Here is a 14,582-nt window from a genome sequence, read left to right as displayed (position 1 = left end):
AAGGAAGGAGAGGAGTAAGATTTGAATTTGCTTTCTTCCTTGCAAGCTGCGGAGTAGAGAATGGTTCCATTAAAGACCTTTGATTCTACTGAGGGTACTGGCTATCTCTTGTGTTGGTGCTGCAGTGAGAATGGAAACAAGGGGACAGCTGAGAGCAAAATGGACAGACAAATTGACAGACTTGTCTGCAACAGATGATGATAAAAGTGCTGTTTTGCTCTCTCTTCACCTTGACATGGCACAGAGTTCAGTGTTCTTTGGGGCTCTTCAGCATGTCTGAGAAGAAAATAAAAGGGCTACAGAAGCACATCTGTGTGCAGCTGCTCTGCAACCAGACTACAGGCTTAGTCTAAGAAATTAAAATCCATTACTACAACAGTTTTGGATAGTAGGAGGAATTTAGGTCAGCAGGTATAATTATCTGAGCTGGCTCTTGGCCAAAGCACTGAATGTAACAGGGCTTCTCTAGTGAAAACTGGGATCTTCGACCACCATGGTTAGGATCAGTCTCTCTTTCCATCCAAGAAATGGCACTTTCTACCGCAGTTTGTCCAGAAAAAAACTATGCTGAAATAGTAATTTAAAAATCCTTTTTTTCTCCACACTACCTTAATATTATAGTTTTTTCTCTCCAAATGTTGGGTCTACCTTAGTCATCAGATGTGGGAAAATCAACCTTGTTTGTTTAAGAAATGTTTCTCTGTAATTTAAAGAAAAACAACCCTGTAAGTTGTAGTCCTAGTTGTATTCTATCTTAAGATAATGGGTTTCATTGAAATCTTTTGTCTTGCTTGTACCTTTTAGTACATCTCTGTATTGCTGAAGAGAGTTGGTGAAATAACAAGCATCTATGTTAAACTGGTGGAACTATTTCCTACAAGTTCGTTTTTCAGTTATATCAATACATGGTACAATAATCTTTTGCATTGTGTTTCTCTTTGGAAAATTCTGGAATTGAAACTGGAGAGATTTTTAGGTCAGATTAAGAAAAATAAAAAAATATGTGCTCAGTTTCATGATACAGAATTCTATTTTTAGCTCATCTGACATGTAATGACAAATATTATTTATTTTTTTAAAAAAGCCAAGAACAGTATCATTGAATAATGTCAAGTTTCCACAAGAGGATGTTTCAGACAGCAAAAAGAGCAAAGTCAGGCTAATACTAATGTGTTCACAAGGTATCTGCTGCTACCTTGACTTCATGCCTGCCTGGGTTCCTTCTGTTTAATGCAGAAAAGTATGTAATCAAAAATGAACATATGACATTCAAAAATCAGATTTCAAATCAGTTTAGAGTCTGAATGTGAGTAGTTAGAAGAGTTAGTTCAGCATATCTATACCCAGAAAACTGCAAGATTCAGCTGCCCACTAGAGCTCTAGAAATGTTGCATTTAGTCTTTGTATCCAAGACTTCCAGAGCAAAAAGTTCACATGGAACAAATTCTGGTTTCATTGTCCTCTCCCTGCATTTGTTAAGCACGTGTTACCATGTGTCTGCAGTGCATCACAGCACTCCAGGGCTGTGTACGTGCTGTACCATCGCAGTACAGCCAGCAGGCACAGAACACTCTGCTTCAGAACAACTCATAATGCTACCAAATAATTCAGTATTACTGGTTGTTGTATGACCTCCTGGTGTCCTAAAGCACTTCTTGTAACTTATTTTCATTAGTTTTGTTAGTCAAGACATGGGTTGTTCTAAAGCTTTAAAATATTTGTGTTGCTGTCCAGATTAAATCACTTTTTGAATTCCAGTATCTTCATATGGTGGCTGTTTCATCATTCAGAGTCTGCCAGGACTCAAATGGCAACAGTATTGCAGCAACTCAGTGATCAGCTGGCTTAATTAAAGCAGAATCCCTGCATATTTCCCTCTGGGAGAAAATTTCAGATGGAGATGTTTGAGTATAGTGACCTTATCTTCTATGTTTATGGATGTTAGAGGCATACAGAGGAGAGAGAGAGGATGTGAAGGAGGAGATATCCTCATTCTGCATGGTTTACTTTGCTGTTGCAGGAAGTGTCAGAAAAAGTATTAGGTGGCAAGGATACTGGTTTATTTTATTTTGAAAATATAATCTTTATGCACCTAATGGGGTAGGAAATGTCTTTTTAAAAAACTGTAATTTGAATATGAGGGCTCTGTAGAGTCTCCTATATTTGCAGAACCTACCTATTGCCTGTTTTTAAACATCAAAGGCAAGAATCTAGTTAATGACATGTTATTTCTCTCACCTGCTTTGATTGCCTGTTGTTGAGGCAGCCCTTCTTCAACTGGAGTGTCTCATCAGATCAGGACTTCAGACCACAAATTTCTTCTTCCCTTTCCCCTTTTTTCCTGTTTGAGGCAGATCACTATTCATTTTGCAAAATTCCCCAATGTGCTTCCTGTTTATCTGATTTTTGTGTGTTACTGAGGGGGAAAAATTACCATCTACATTGCAGAATTCTAATTACAAAATTTCTGCTGTAGTCTTCAAACTGCATTCAGATAATTTCAAGCACGCACAAGTGGCTGAACACAGAGCTGTCTGAACTAGCAATCAGCTGGCATTTTTAGTTTTGAGCAGCCAGCAAATTGAATTGGTAAAATTCATTCTAATGCCAGCAGGGGGGGGTGCTCTTGACTGCTGCAAGTTAAGAGATTCATTGAAAGTGCAACATAATGGGAAGGGAGTTTTGTAATAAGCAGTCATAAAGCTCTCTTGATTAACAGGCCTTGTTAGGTTAAGAGGTACATTTTTCCCGTACTTTGTGGTGTGATGACAAGAAGGGCAGGGAGTGGAGCTTGCCATGGTGTAGCTCCTTAGCCGTGAAAAAGGGGGGTGGTGAGAGGGGAAAGTATTGCATTTAAATTCAGCAAAGAGAAAAGAAGTTGGTAACCAAATTTCTCTGCTTTTCTTGTTATTAAACCTAACTCTGAGTGTTTTCCCCTATTTGTCAACAACCCTGAGAGTTCAGGCATCTGGAACTCTGCAGAGCTGTCACAGACAGTGAATGCAATGTCTCAGTTGTGAATGCAGTATTATTTATACCAAACTTTCACAGAATCACAGAATCTTAGGGGTTGAAAGAGTCCTCGAAAGATCGTCTAGTCCAACCCCCCTGCCAGAGCAGGATCACCCAGAGCACATCACACAGGAACGTGTCCAGGCGGGTTTTAAATGTCTCCAGTGAAGAAGACTCCACAACCTCTCCAGGCAGCCTGTTCCAGTGCACTGTCATTCTCATAGTGAAGAAGTTTTTTTTTTATGTTTATGTGGAACCTCCTATGTTCCAGTTGGCACCCATTGCCCCTTGTTCTATCACTGGACATCACTGAAAAAAGCCTGGCTCCATCCTCCTGACACTCGCCCTCAACATATTTGTAAACATTGATGAGGTCGCCCCTCAGTCTCCTTTTCTCCAAGCTAAAGAGACCCAGCTCCCTCAGCCTTTCCTCATAAGGGAGACATTCCACTCCCTTAATCATCTTTGTGGCTCTGCGCTGGACTCTTTCAAGCAGTTCCCTGTCCTTCTTGAACTGAGGGGCCCAGAACTGGACACAATATTCCACATGTGGCCTCACCACAGCAGAAGAGAGGGGGAGGAAACCTCTTTTGACCGACTAACCACCCCCTTTCTAATGCACCCCAGGATGCCATTGGCCTTCTTGGCTACAAGGGTACACTGCTGGCTCATGGTCATCCTCCTGTCCACCAGGACCCCCAGGTCCCTTTCTCCTGCACTGCTCTCCAGTAGGTCAGCCCCCAACCTGTACTGGTCCATGGGGTTGTTCTTCCCCAGGTGCAAGACTCTACACTTGCCCTTGCTGAATTTAATCAAGTTTCTCCCCACCCAACTCTCCAGCCTTATCATCAAGAAGATTTGCAATTACTCTGTTTCATTGTCAAAGTCACAAATGAATACATAGAAATGACCTGTATTGAGGACAAGTTATGATTTGACAGAGGACTATCAATTATTAACCTGAGAGAAATTTATATTATTGTCATCTGGGCTATGTTCCTCTGTTATAACAGTGTTATACAGGGCAATGTCAAAAGGCATACTAGAGTTAAGATATGTTATATCCACTATCTACTCTACATTTACAGGGCCATTTAACTCATCAAAGAAGGAAATTGCACTGTGCTGATGGATTTATGATTTTGTTCTGTGTTACACACCTAATAATTTGTTTAGTAGCTTGTTTTGTTGTCTGTCTGGACACCTGTAGTTTCTGAACTTCACCTTTTTGCCATCTTAAAATAGAGATTTGATTAGCCTCCAAGGTCTGTCTTGAATGAATTCCTGAAGATAATCATTAGCAGTTACAGGGTTTACCAGGGCGGGTTCCCTTGAGACTCTCTAAGGTAAATTTCAACAGGGTCTTCTGACATGAATGTATTAAACTTAACAAATGTCTTGTAGTTAGTTCTTTTCATTTTTTGGATTATATTCCTAAGGATGCATTTGTCATCTTGTTTCTGAGTCTCAGTGTTTGTTTAAAGGGCCAGGTCGTCCCTTGCATACAGGTTCACTGCAGGAAAGCCTTCCAAGTACTGAGTGAGCCATGTGTAACTTCAGTTGTAGTCAACCTGAAATAGGGTCTTTGGGGGATATATGATCTGTTCTGTTCGATTTTCATTTTGAAATAAACTTAAGTCTTTAGCTTCCACAATTGGAAAAAAAACCCCACAAACCAAAACAAAACACCAAAAAAACACTTTAAAAAGAGTTAATGCAAAAATTCATGAGCCTTTGAAGTAACTGGAAATACGAAGTGAACCATCCTATGTGTGTTGACCAAGGCAATCACTAAGGAGTGGTGTACAAAAGCTGAGAGCTGGGGGAGAAGGGCCCAGAGAGAGCCCTCCTGGGCATGCTTAGACCAGTTTCTGTATTTAGCAGAGTGCATACAGAAAAAAATTAGATGGAAGATGACTCTTGGCAAAATGGAAATTTTATTAGACATGTCTGTTTTCTATTAAGTAGCTGAGTGTTTTGGGTTTTGTTCTTTTGAGAGGAGGAAGGGGGCAGTTGTGCAGTTTGTCAGTGGAAACACTTTCTTTCAAGTTCAGATATTTTTTCATATTTTTTTTAACCTATAATAAATTTGCTATTTGTTTTATCACGCTTTTTTTTAGTGAAAAATTTCAGCAATAAGTAATAATTTGACTGACTGACTTCTCTAGACTTGCAATTTCGGATTCCACCCTTCTCATGCTTAGTCTTCTGCTTGCGGTGCTTGCCAAGGTATAGCTTCACCTGCTTTGAGGTAGCCGTTAGGATGACTGTGCCACGGTTATCCGGCTGCAGTCAGTGTCAGGGCTCCACGCCATGGCATCTGGAAGCTCTGCTTTTGTCCATGGTGAAGTACAGAGCATTGCTTTCTTTAGCAGAGGAAATTAAGAGGAGGAAATTGTTGTCAAATGGGAGTGTAGCAGGTTAAGCCTCAGTCTGTTGTTAGGAACTCAGACTGACCCAGGCTTGGCAATCTATTCAGAGAAGACATTGCAGTCAAAGATTTGCTTTCCTGGTCTCAGGGTTTTACGATTCTCTGTATTTCCTGAGTTACTTTGTAGAATTTTTTCCATAATTTGCGACATGTCAGTTTAGAATATTGATTTGGCTTCTGGCCAGCAGGGTCTCAGTATTTGTAGCTTCATGTTTTAAAACGAACCAAGCATATAAACAATGTATTTCTTAAATTACTGTGTGCTCACAGATGTGCAGGTGTATCTGCCTTCATTCTGCTCTAGTTTCAAAATGAATAGTTCAATGATAATGTGCTTTTTCAAAACAGAAAATCGGAGGGCTCTTTCTCCTTCGTTTTTCAGACCTCAGTAGCATTCTGAAATGCATTCTTCTTTGATGGTACAGTAGTTGATGCCTGAAGGAGATTAAATACTGTTTACATATTAATGAGACATTGCCCTCGGGAGTCTTTAAGCAGGTAGGGTTACGCTTTTTTTTTTTTTTTTTTTTTTTAAAGGAGCTTTCTGGCTACTTCCTACTGATCCCTTTCCTAACCTGTACCTATCAGTGGCTGAATTGTGGTGATATTGGTAGTAGGAAAGGGTAGTAGTTGTACTTCCAAGCGTGTCTTCCAGATCTCATAGCAGCCCACCAGTTTTCACTACAATTGCTAACTTAGCATGACATATGAAATATCTTGTTGTTCTGCTTTTTTTCTTTTGCCTGTGTTTTTTTTTTTTAAATTTTATTTTATTTGTGGAAGTTCAGACCCAGTGTCTTAGCCAGAATATGAACAACAAGCAGATTTTTAAGTGTAAAGGATTAAGGACTGATCTACTAAGCTAGAAATGTTTTGATTTATAAAAAATAATTGTATTCTTTCTCCCAAATTATTTTGTCTTTCCTATCTAAAAATTGTAAAGAGAAAAAGGAGATAAAACAGTAGGTGGGTTCTAGGGTTATGTATTACTGTACTGATTATTCCAAATTCTTGTTTCATTTCCCTGAAGGCTTGTACTGATCAGTTTTTAGATTGAGAAGGGTAAAAAATATTAGGGAGGGGACACTCCCACCTGATAAATTAATGTGAATTTGTAATTTATAAATTAATAGGAACAATAGAACAAAGATCTACCTGGGAACTTTCTCCATGCTAATTCTTTCTTAAGAAAGAAATCTCATTCTTCATTGTTAATATTGTGAATATTGGAAAAAAATCAGAATAATAAGACAAACGTAATAGTGTTGAGTAGTTATGGCAGAATTTATTTACTATTAGTAAGTTAACAGGTATGTTGGTTCTTCACTCTCTTCTATACTGTTGCTTTTTTGGGGGAACAGGTAATGGCTGTATCATTAATTTAGAAAGGCACTTTCAGAGGGAGATAGAGGTAGGAAAAGGGTATTCTTGTAAGCTGTTTGGCTTAGGAGCTTTTTTTTTTTCTCCACACAAGGAAATGGTGTTCTGTTTCTTGTGGAATTCCTTAACCAATTTCAATGCAAAGCAGTAATAGCAATGTCAAGAATGATCTGTTTTATCTGTGCCTCTGAGTCTGAAGTCATCCTGTGGATAACTTCAGCATGGTTTGCCAGAGTGACCATGGTATTGTGTTTATCCTATGCAGATTTTCATGCAGATACATTCTTGGCTCATAGCTGAGTTGTTGGCCTGGAGAAAGAGTTGATTGCTTTTCATCCTTAACCTTAGTCTTTGATTTGCCTAGTTTTGCTATTTCTTTTAGATCAGCTCCCATTTCCAGGAAAAATTTTTTAAAAAACCAAAACAAAACACAAAAAACGAACAAACAAAAAAAACACAACACACAAAAACCTACAACAAAACCACTATGTCCTATTTAGTGTTTGGCAAATACTTCTTGTCCAAGCCTATTTATTCTAAAACTGTAGTAAATGTGCTTCCCAATACAGTATTGTTGAAATGCAGCAACTGTGACAGTGATCACAGTTTTGCAGAACACTGCCCATCAGTGTGGAGGAGAGCATTTTAACCTAAAGGACCTGGGCACTGCTCTTGAGAACAGGGCCAGGAACTTCTTGTGACACAGATAGCGACTCAGGGACTTCTCATCCTGAAGTCTCTATTACAGTATTATGTACAATCTCTGCATAAATTTCTGTTGCATTAGTTCTTCTGGAAAAGCTTTATCTTTTCAACTCACATGGAACTGCTAAGCCTTTCTTTTGGTGAGTGGTCAGATAACCAGATCACCAGAAGACCCCTGTGTTCAGTTTACTGTGCTTGCGCTGGAAACTGCTAGAGAGTAATGCCTGATGCCATTTTGTGCTGTGGTTATCACAGCAGATTCAGTTGCCTAACATTGGTGCTGATAAGCATGTTAATGTAACTTTCCAAGGAGCTCAAGTAACTCCTAATGAAGCTTTCTCTCTTTTCCCCTTGCAGGTGGTTAGTCGAGTGGCAGCTCAGCAAGGATTTGACTTGGATCTTGGATACCGGCTACTTGCAGTATGTGCAGCCAACAGAGACAAATTCACTCCCAAATCAGCTGGTAGGATTTTTTTTTTTTGTGTGTACTACTGATTCTTGGATGGTCCTATTCTGAATTAATGCTACCTGAGACTGTCTTGCATTCTGTAAAAAACAATCAAAACATATTTGGTGGTAATAGTGCTGCTGCTTTTAGCATGTCAATGTGCTGTTCTGACTTTGGAAATCTGTATTTTCCCCAACTAGTGCTGTTCATTGCCCTGTTTGATCTCATAGATGAAATGGAACTTCCAGAAGCACTGTTGTTCAGTAGTTTCACAATGAGAATGAACAGACTCAGGCCCCTCCATCTTGGTAAACCATTGATTTCCCCTCATGTGTGAACTTCTAAATCTTTCGCCTTCATTCTGCGCTCCCTGACATATCTATTTCCAAACTTCCATTCCTGAACTGCCTATGTCTGTACAAAGAAATATCATGGTTGCTCGTACATCTAGTCATTAGCTTCAGAATTTTGAGACAAGAGTAGGTGGCAATGCTATTAGTCTAGTATTAAATTGCCATTTTTCCAATATTTTATGGTCATAATATGTTATAGGGCTCTGATTGAGTAGTAGTATTTGATAATGATGTGTTGCTGTTACTTCTTTGTATAGTAAGAGTAGAAAATGCACTTTGAGGTCTATCTGCTTCTCACATGTTTGATTTGACTGGAGCATTTAATTCTGGTTCTCCTTTTCTTAGCTGATGAATGTCAACATAATGTGCACTGGCTTGGAAAACAGGCAGATAACTGTTCCATTCCAGACTGAGCATGGATAACTTTTCTGCTTTGTACTAAACTGGTATGCAGTCCCTGTTTTAGGACATCAGAAAAGCTTACCTTCTTCCAAACCAGTAATTTGTAGTCAACTGATTTGGTGTTAACATTTCTTTTCATGTTCCTTTTCAGTTTTTATCAGCCTCAAACTTCTTTATTCATGGTTACCTTTTGTCCTAAGTCCTCTAAGCAGTTCCTCCTGCAAAAGCAGCTTTCACATCTGGGCATATTCACTGGACTTATCTTTTGTATGGGAAAGGATAATTAGTTTAGTAAATGTTGAATAAAATGTTGGATTTTCATCTGGGAAAACTGTGTGGAAGATAAAGCATTCAGTTGACCAGGCGCGATTTCCCTTTTTTCTGAATTTGTTACGTTTCTCCAATAGTTGACTATCACATTTCTTCCTCTTTGATTTTTTGAAAAAGCTTGTCAAATGAGAATTCCAGCTATGAGTGCATTAAGTGAGACATGAAAACTTGATTTCCTTTGAAAATATACCTACTAAAAGCAGTCATGCCCCCTCTCTCTCCAGTTCTTCCTGAGGTGTGTCTCTAGCAGTGTGCTAGTGAAGGTGAGGTTGTGAATCTTTAGATCTTTTCACACTTGCAGCCCTTTTCCTTTAGAGCTTGGATGAGGTGATAGTCTTGAAAACCGCTGCTCAGTCATCACATCCTAGAAAAGCCCAGTGTCAGGGTTTGATTTCTACCAGTAATTACTTTTTGGGAATATATACTTTTTTTTCCACAACTCATGATTGTAGCAATCTGTACAGATTTAAGTCTTTCCATTGTTAATTGATAAAAAACTGCAAAAGCTGGTAATGAAATAATCTGCTGTTCTCTCATCGTATTCTAAAGCCTTTTAAGTCTGTTGCTTTTCTTCCTATTTCCCAGTTGCATATACAACTAAATTTTTTCCAATTTTCTTAAATATCTGATTTCACAGCTACTTGAGTTTTACCGTGTATACAGTTATTTCACCAGTTTTTCCAGGGATTTCATCATGTCCAACCACATTGCGGTTTTTCATGCTCTTATTGTCTCTGATTTTGGGGTATACCATCACGCATTTTCTGAGATTTCACACATAGCCCTTGTTCTAAGGATATCACATTCTTGAAAGCTGCCTCTCATCATTTGCTTAAGTTGTTGTAAAGGGTGTTTACATGTTGTTTTGAGTAACTCCTTTTGTCTGTTTCATCTATAGAAAAAGACCTTAAGCACTTTCCTACAGAAGTTCCCTGATTTAGATACCAAATGGCATTTTAAAAAATGAATAAGCATTTGGTTTTCCCTCCCTCCAAGCTTAGGGGGAATTTACAATGGTTTTAATTAATTCCTCCAAGTATGAATTTAATGCTGCCAAAGGGATCACTTTGGAAACATTTTTAATCGATATTGTTTAGTCTCTGAGTCTCTGACATTCTGAAATGTAAGGAGAAGAAAACCTTCTCTAATTAAAACACATTTGAGTAGGTGAACGGTGGGGAAAATATTTGCACCAAATCCTTTCAAGGGCCATCTACTATTAATAATACCTCATTACAGCTTAGGACAAGGTTTGTTGACTGATGTCCTGAAGGCTGGGTGGCTGGCAGGCTTTGCAGCTCTGCTTTGTGGAGCAGGTGGATCATCCTAGCTTCATGTCCCTCAGGTCTGCTTGTTTGCAGAGGCAGCTGAACCTGTGCAACTGGTAGTCCTGCTTCTGTTCTCTGGTGATTCCCAGTCTGAGCTTCCTCAGGGACCTGTGTTGGCAGAAGAGCTTTTGCTGGTATGGCTTTCTGTTTAACTGGTGCTCTGCATGGCCCCAGGAGGGTGAGGATCCCTGTGGCAGTGCCTGAGGGTTTTGGTTATGCCCAATTGAAAAGTGCTGAAGCCTGAGGCAAGAGGGCAGAGCAGCCAGCTGCCTGACTGGCTCAACTCTGCGGGTTCCCCACACCCCTGGCTCATGCAATTTGCCCCATGCTGTTTCATCCTAGTTGGTTTAAATAATGTTGGTGGTAACTCTCTGCTAAGCTGAAGAGGTTGAAGAGTGATGACAGAGTAGTAGATGACAGATCAGAGTGCAGACAAGCATAGGGGGAAGCAAGGAGAGTTGAGAGGCTGGAGCTGAGGAGGAACAGCCTCACCTAGGGGAAGGCAGCTCCTTAGCATTTCCCATCCAGTACCATTTAGTGTTGCTGAAACAGATGTTCTGCTTTGTCGTCTTGTGCTACTTGGCTATTGAGATAATTAACAATTAGCTAATACAAATTATTTTGGGGACTGCCTTGGGGGCGAAGACCTGTGTGGCATGATGATTATTGCTAATGATGTTTGTACCTGAAATAGTAGCTGTGCTTCCTTTTACTTTTCTAGCCTGTGCTGCTCTATCTGGTCTGCAGCCTCAACAGGAGGTCAAATACAGCATTTCCTACACTTAAGACAAATGACAAAGCCTTCAAAATACACGTGTCTCTTTTGATGATGGCTGCTCCCCAAATCTTCCATAGCAAATTCCTTTTTCATGTTGTGACACCTATAGGGAATGGCCAAGCAGGTTAGCTGCCTGCTCATTTGCTTTCAAATTGCAGCAATCTTAATGGCTCTTAGGATGTGAGCACATGGGTGTTCCATTTTTCTTCATCAAGCCTAAAGAAGACCTTCTTTCTGAAGAGTGCTTGCTTGGACATTTTCTAAGCATGCTATCTGCTGCTTTTGTCCTTCCTGTAGATTTCAAGTTATTTGGTACCTTTATTTTTAGGGTTTGTTATTCAAGTAAAATGGAGCTCACTGATCAGAGTGTTTAATTAAAAAAAAAAAAAAAATTGATTTTTTTTTTCAATCGAGCTACTGAACTGTACTGCTCTTGTAGCTACTTTTGCTTTTGTCAGGAGGCCAAGCTCAGGCCAGACAAGGGGACGACAGGATGAGATCATACAGGGAGCTTTGTCAGAAAAAAAGGACACTGTTCAGTATCTTTGTAAAGAGAGAGAGAGGAAGGAGCCTGAGGGCAGAAATGTGCAGAAAAGGTACTTTAGCAATCACTGAGAAGCTACAGCAAACAAATGCTGTGATAGCTTGGATGGGTAGCTCGCGTTAGATGTTTGATAGCAGAGATAACAACCCCTTTTTGATATTGCTTTGTTTTTGGTCCCCTAGGCTCCATCTGGTGTGCTTTTTTTGACTTTTTGAGGACAGCATTGCTTAATAATCTTAATTTTATATGAAGCACAAGCAAAAACTTTACTATATTTGAGCATTTTTACATTGTTTTGTTTGTTTCTTTAGCTTTGATAATTGTGATATAATATAACTGTAAAATAATAGGGTTGTTCTTAGTGGATCCGATTCCAAAGCTGTGAATAAATTAGACCCTGAGTTAATAAAGAGAGTTACATTGAGAGTGCTGGAAAATGGTGGTTTTAAAACATCGCTGGACAAGACTCTGAGACCTAAGGCATGTCCTGATTAGGGTATAGCATCTAACATGTTTTGCTGCCTTGTTTCAGAAGTATGGATTGTGCAAAGTGTACACTGGTGTATTATCAAATCAAACTTGCAGAAATGTAAGAAGAAAGGAGGCTGCAATATGAAGTAGTAAAAGGTAGAAAGTAAAGATAACCTCTAGATTATGGGGGGACAGTACGGCTGGGTGAACATTTTGCCTAATTTTCCAGTAATGTTCACATTATCTGCTGAGGCAAGGAGACCGAAAGGATTACAACTATAGAATGGAAATTACTACCACCAGGGCTGATGACATCCCTCCAGCTTGAAGGGCCTGAATGATCAACATGCCTGCGTTTGGAAACAAATACCATAGGAATTGTCAGTCTCATGCCTCACACCAAAGATTTTGAGCAAATCAGTCAAGTCAAAGTAGTCTCACATTACTGTAGAAGAAATACAAATGCTGTACCTGTACTTAGGAAAGTGGCTGATAAGAAGAACAAGTAGGCAGGTTTATGAGGGCAAAGTTAGAAGAATTTGGTTCATTAAATGAAAGCTGAATGGACTTCGGAAATGTATGTAAACACTAACAAATAAGCAACTTAGAATGAGAAGAGCTCGAAAACATATGGGTGTGAATTAAATAAATTATTGAAATAAGGGGGAAATCCCAAACTATTAGGATTGTTGCACTTTGAGTAGGTTTTCAGTTAGAATGACAGCAGAGAGAGAGGAAGCAGAGGAAAAGAAAATGGAAAAATCAAACTGCCTTTTAAGAGATAAAACTCAAACATAGGAAACTGACTGTATAATGTGGTTCTTAATGTAATTGGAAGCTGGTTAAGAACCTTTTATCTGTGTATTCCTAAATTCATGCTACATATCCATGCAGCTGTCTGATCCAGTGATGCTTAGTGTCCTAACATTGTCTACTTGACACTTCATTAAAATAGAGGCATCATTTTTCTTTTAGCTGTTACCTTCTGAAATAGCTTTTGATGCAGAAAACTGGCTGCATTTCAGGTGATCTCTAGGTTCACTTCCCAGCTCTTTGCACAGATTCTCCCTGTGCCATTGGCTGCTTAGCTATCTGTTTCATAGCTTTATATCTTTGAAGCGAGGATAATAATACATCTTTCATCTCACTTTTATTTGTCTGGTTTAATTAAATTCAATATTATACAGGACAGAAACTACTTCTTCCCCTGCAGGTATCTATTCAGTGCAGCGAAGCCCTGGTTTCAGCTGGGACACTTAAACTTTGTTATCATACAGATTAAATAATTCTGTTCTGGAACATATATGGGCAAGTTATACGCTGGTTGCACCTAAGGCTCTCTTTATGGATATTATGGGTACTGCAAATTCATTCTTAATTAATTCAGATTATGGGGTTAATTTCATTAGTTTCTGCTAATGAAGTCAGCACCTCCTCTTGACCAAAGGGAACCAAAGTCAGTGATGTTACTTAGTGGCAAGTAGCATTAGTTTCTGTCTGTGGTCTGCAACAGCCACATTTACATGACTGGAGAAAAGGGGATGGATCACAAGGAAGGCACAGTGGACTTTGCCCATTTGTCTTACCCATGAGTTTACTATGAACAAAACTGTAAAAGACCTGCAGTTTGGACAATTCTTTTCTGCATCTTGATAAACCTTTGTCAGGTTGGCTTGCTTATGTGGCCGACTTGTCAGGAGTCAGCTATCAAATATAAGGAGCACCTGAAGAGCCTGCAGGATGAGAGATGCTCTTCCCTACTGGACATAATTTCTTTGAGCTGTTCCCTTCCTTGGAGATGTCTGCTGCCAATGCATTTTGTCTGCCTTTCACTCTTAGAAGAAACACAATCATACTTGTGTCACATTTTCATTACCCTTGGGTTGGCAATTCCTCCTCATCTTTAATGTGAGTGTTAGGGCCTTGTGACATACTAGATAGGTATTATTTTCCTGAAGAGAAATTTACTTCCTTTTTTGCATTGGCTACTCTGTTGTGCACTTGAACACCTAAAGGATGTTGCATGGCTGAACTGCTCCTTTTTTATTCTGTCTAGCCAAAACATCAGCTGGTTTATCTGGCCTGTTCTTTTTGACATTTGACAAGCCCTCGTTACCATGGTACCAATGCTGACTTTTTTGAGATATAGCAGTAAAACACTCTTCCCACATTGGAACATTTTTGCACTAATGCCTTTACTGTAGCACTTCAGAAAAATTCAGAGACTCAACTATACAACAAGCTAGCTCTGCTGTTTTCTTAGTGTGTGCCTTGGATTTTCATGAGGCTGCTACTTGAAATTCCTTGGTGGTATATTTTCCTAGTGTGCGTAACTCACTTTCACTTGGTCTGGAACTGGAATTTTCCAGATAAGATTTCTGTTGCTTTCAATCACTCTTT

At 39.4% G+C, this 14,582-nt stretch overlaps 1 protein-coding gene across 2 annotated transcripts in view; it reads left to right on the top strand.

The window, feature by feature from the left end:
* The window catches only part of ZMIZ1 (zinc finger, MIZ-type containing 1), a 156,712-nt gene that overhangs the window by 23,644 nt on the left and 118,486 nt on the right, over positions 1–14,582 (top strand). For both annotated transcript variants that reach the window (XM_009998124.1, XM_009998123.1), the window contains exon 3: positions 7,886–7,991. In XM_009998124.1, the coding sequence (XP_009996426.1) occupies positions 7,886–7,991 (106 nt within the window). The remainder of the gene's footprint in view (positions 1–7,885; positions 7,992–14,582) is intronic.

The sequence above is a fragment of the Chaetura pelagica genome, unplaced genomic scaffold (assembly GCF_000747805.2).
Source record: "Chaetura pelagica isolate M959 unplaced genomic scaffold, ChaPel_1.0 scaffold205, whole genome shotgun sequence".
In the NCBI taxonomy this organism is placed as follows: Eukaryota; Metazoa; Chordata; class Aves; order Apodiformes; family Apodidae; genus Chaetura; species Chaetura pelagica.
The sequence above is the reverse complement of the archived record's forward strand: the minus strand, read 5'-3'. Positions and strand labels throughout refer to the sequence as shown.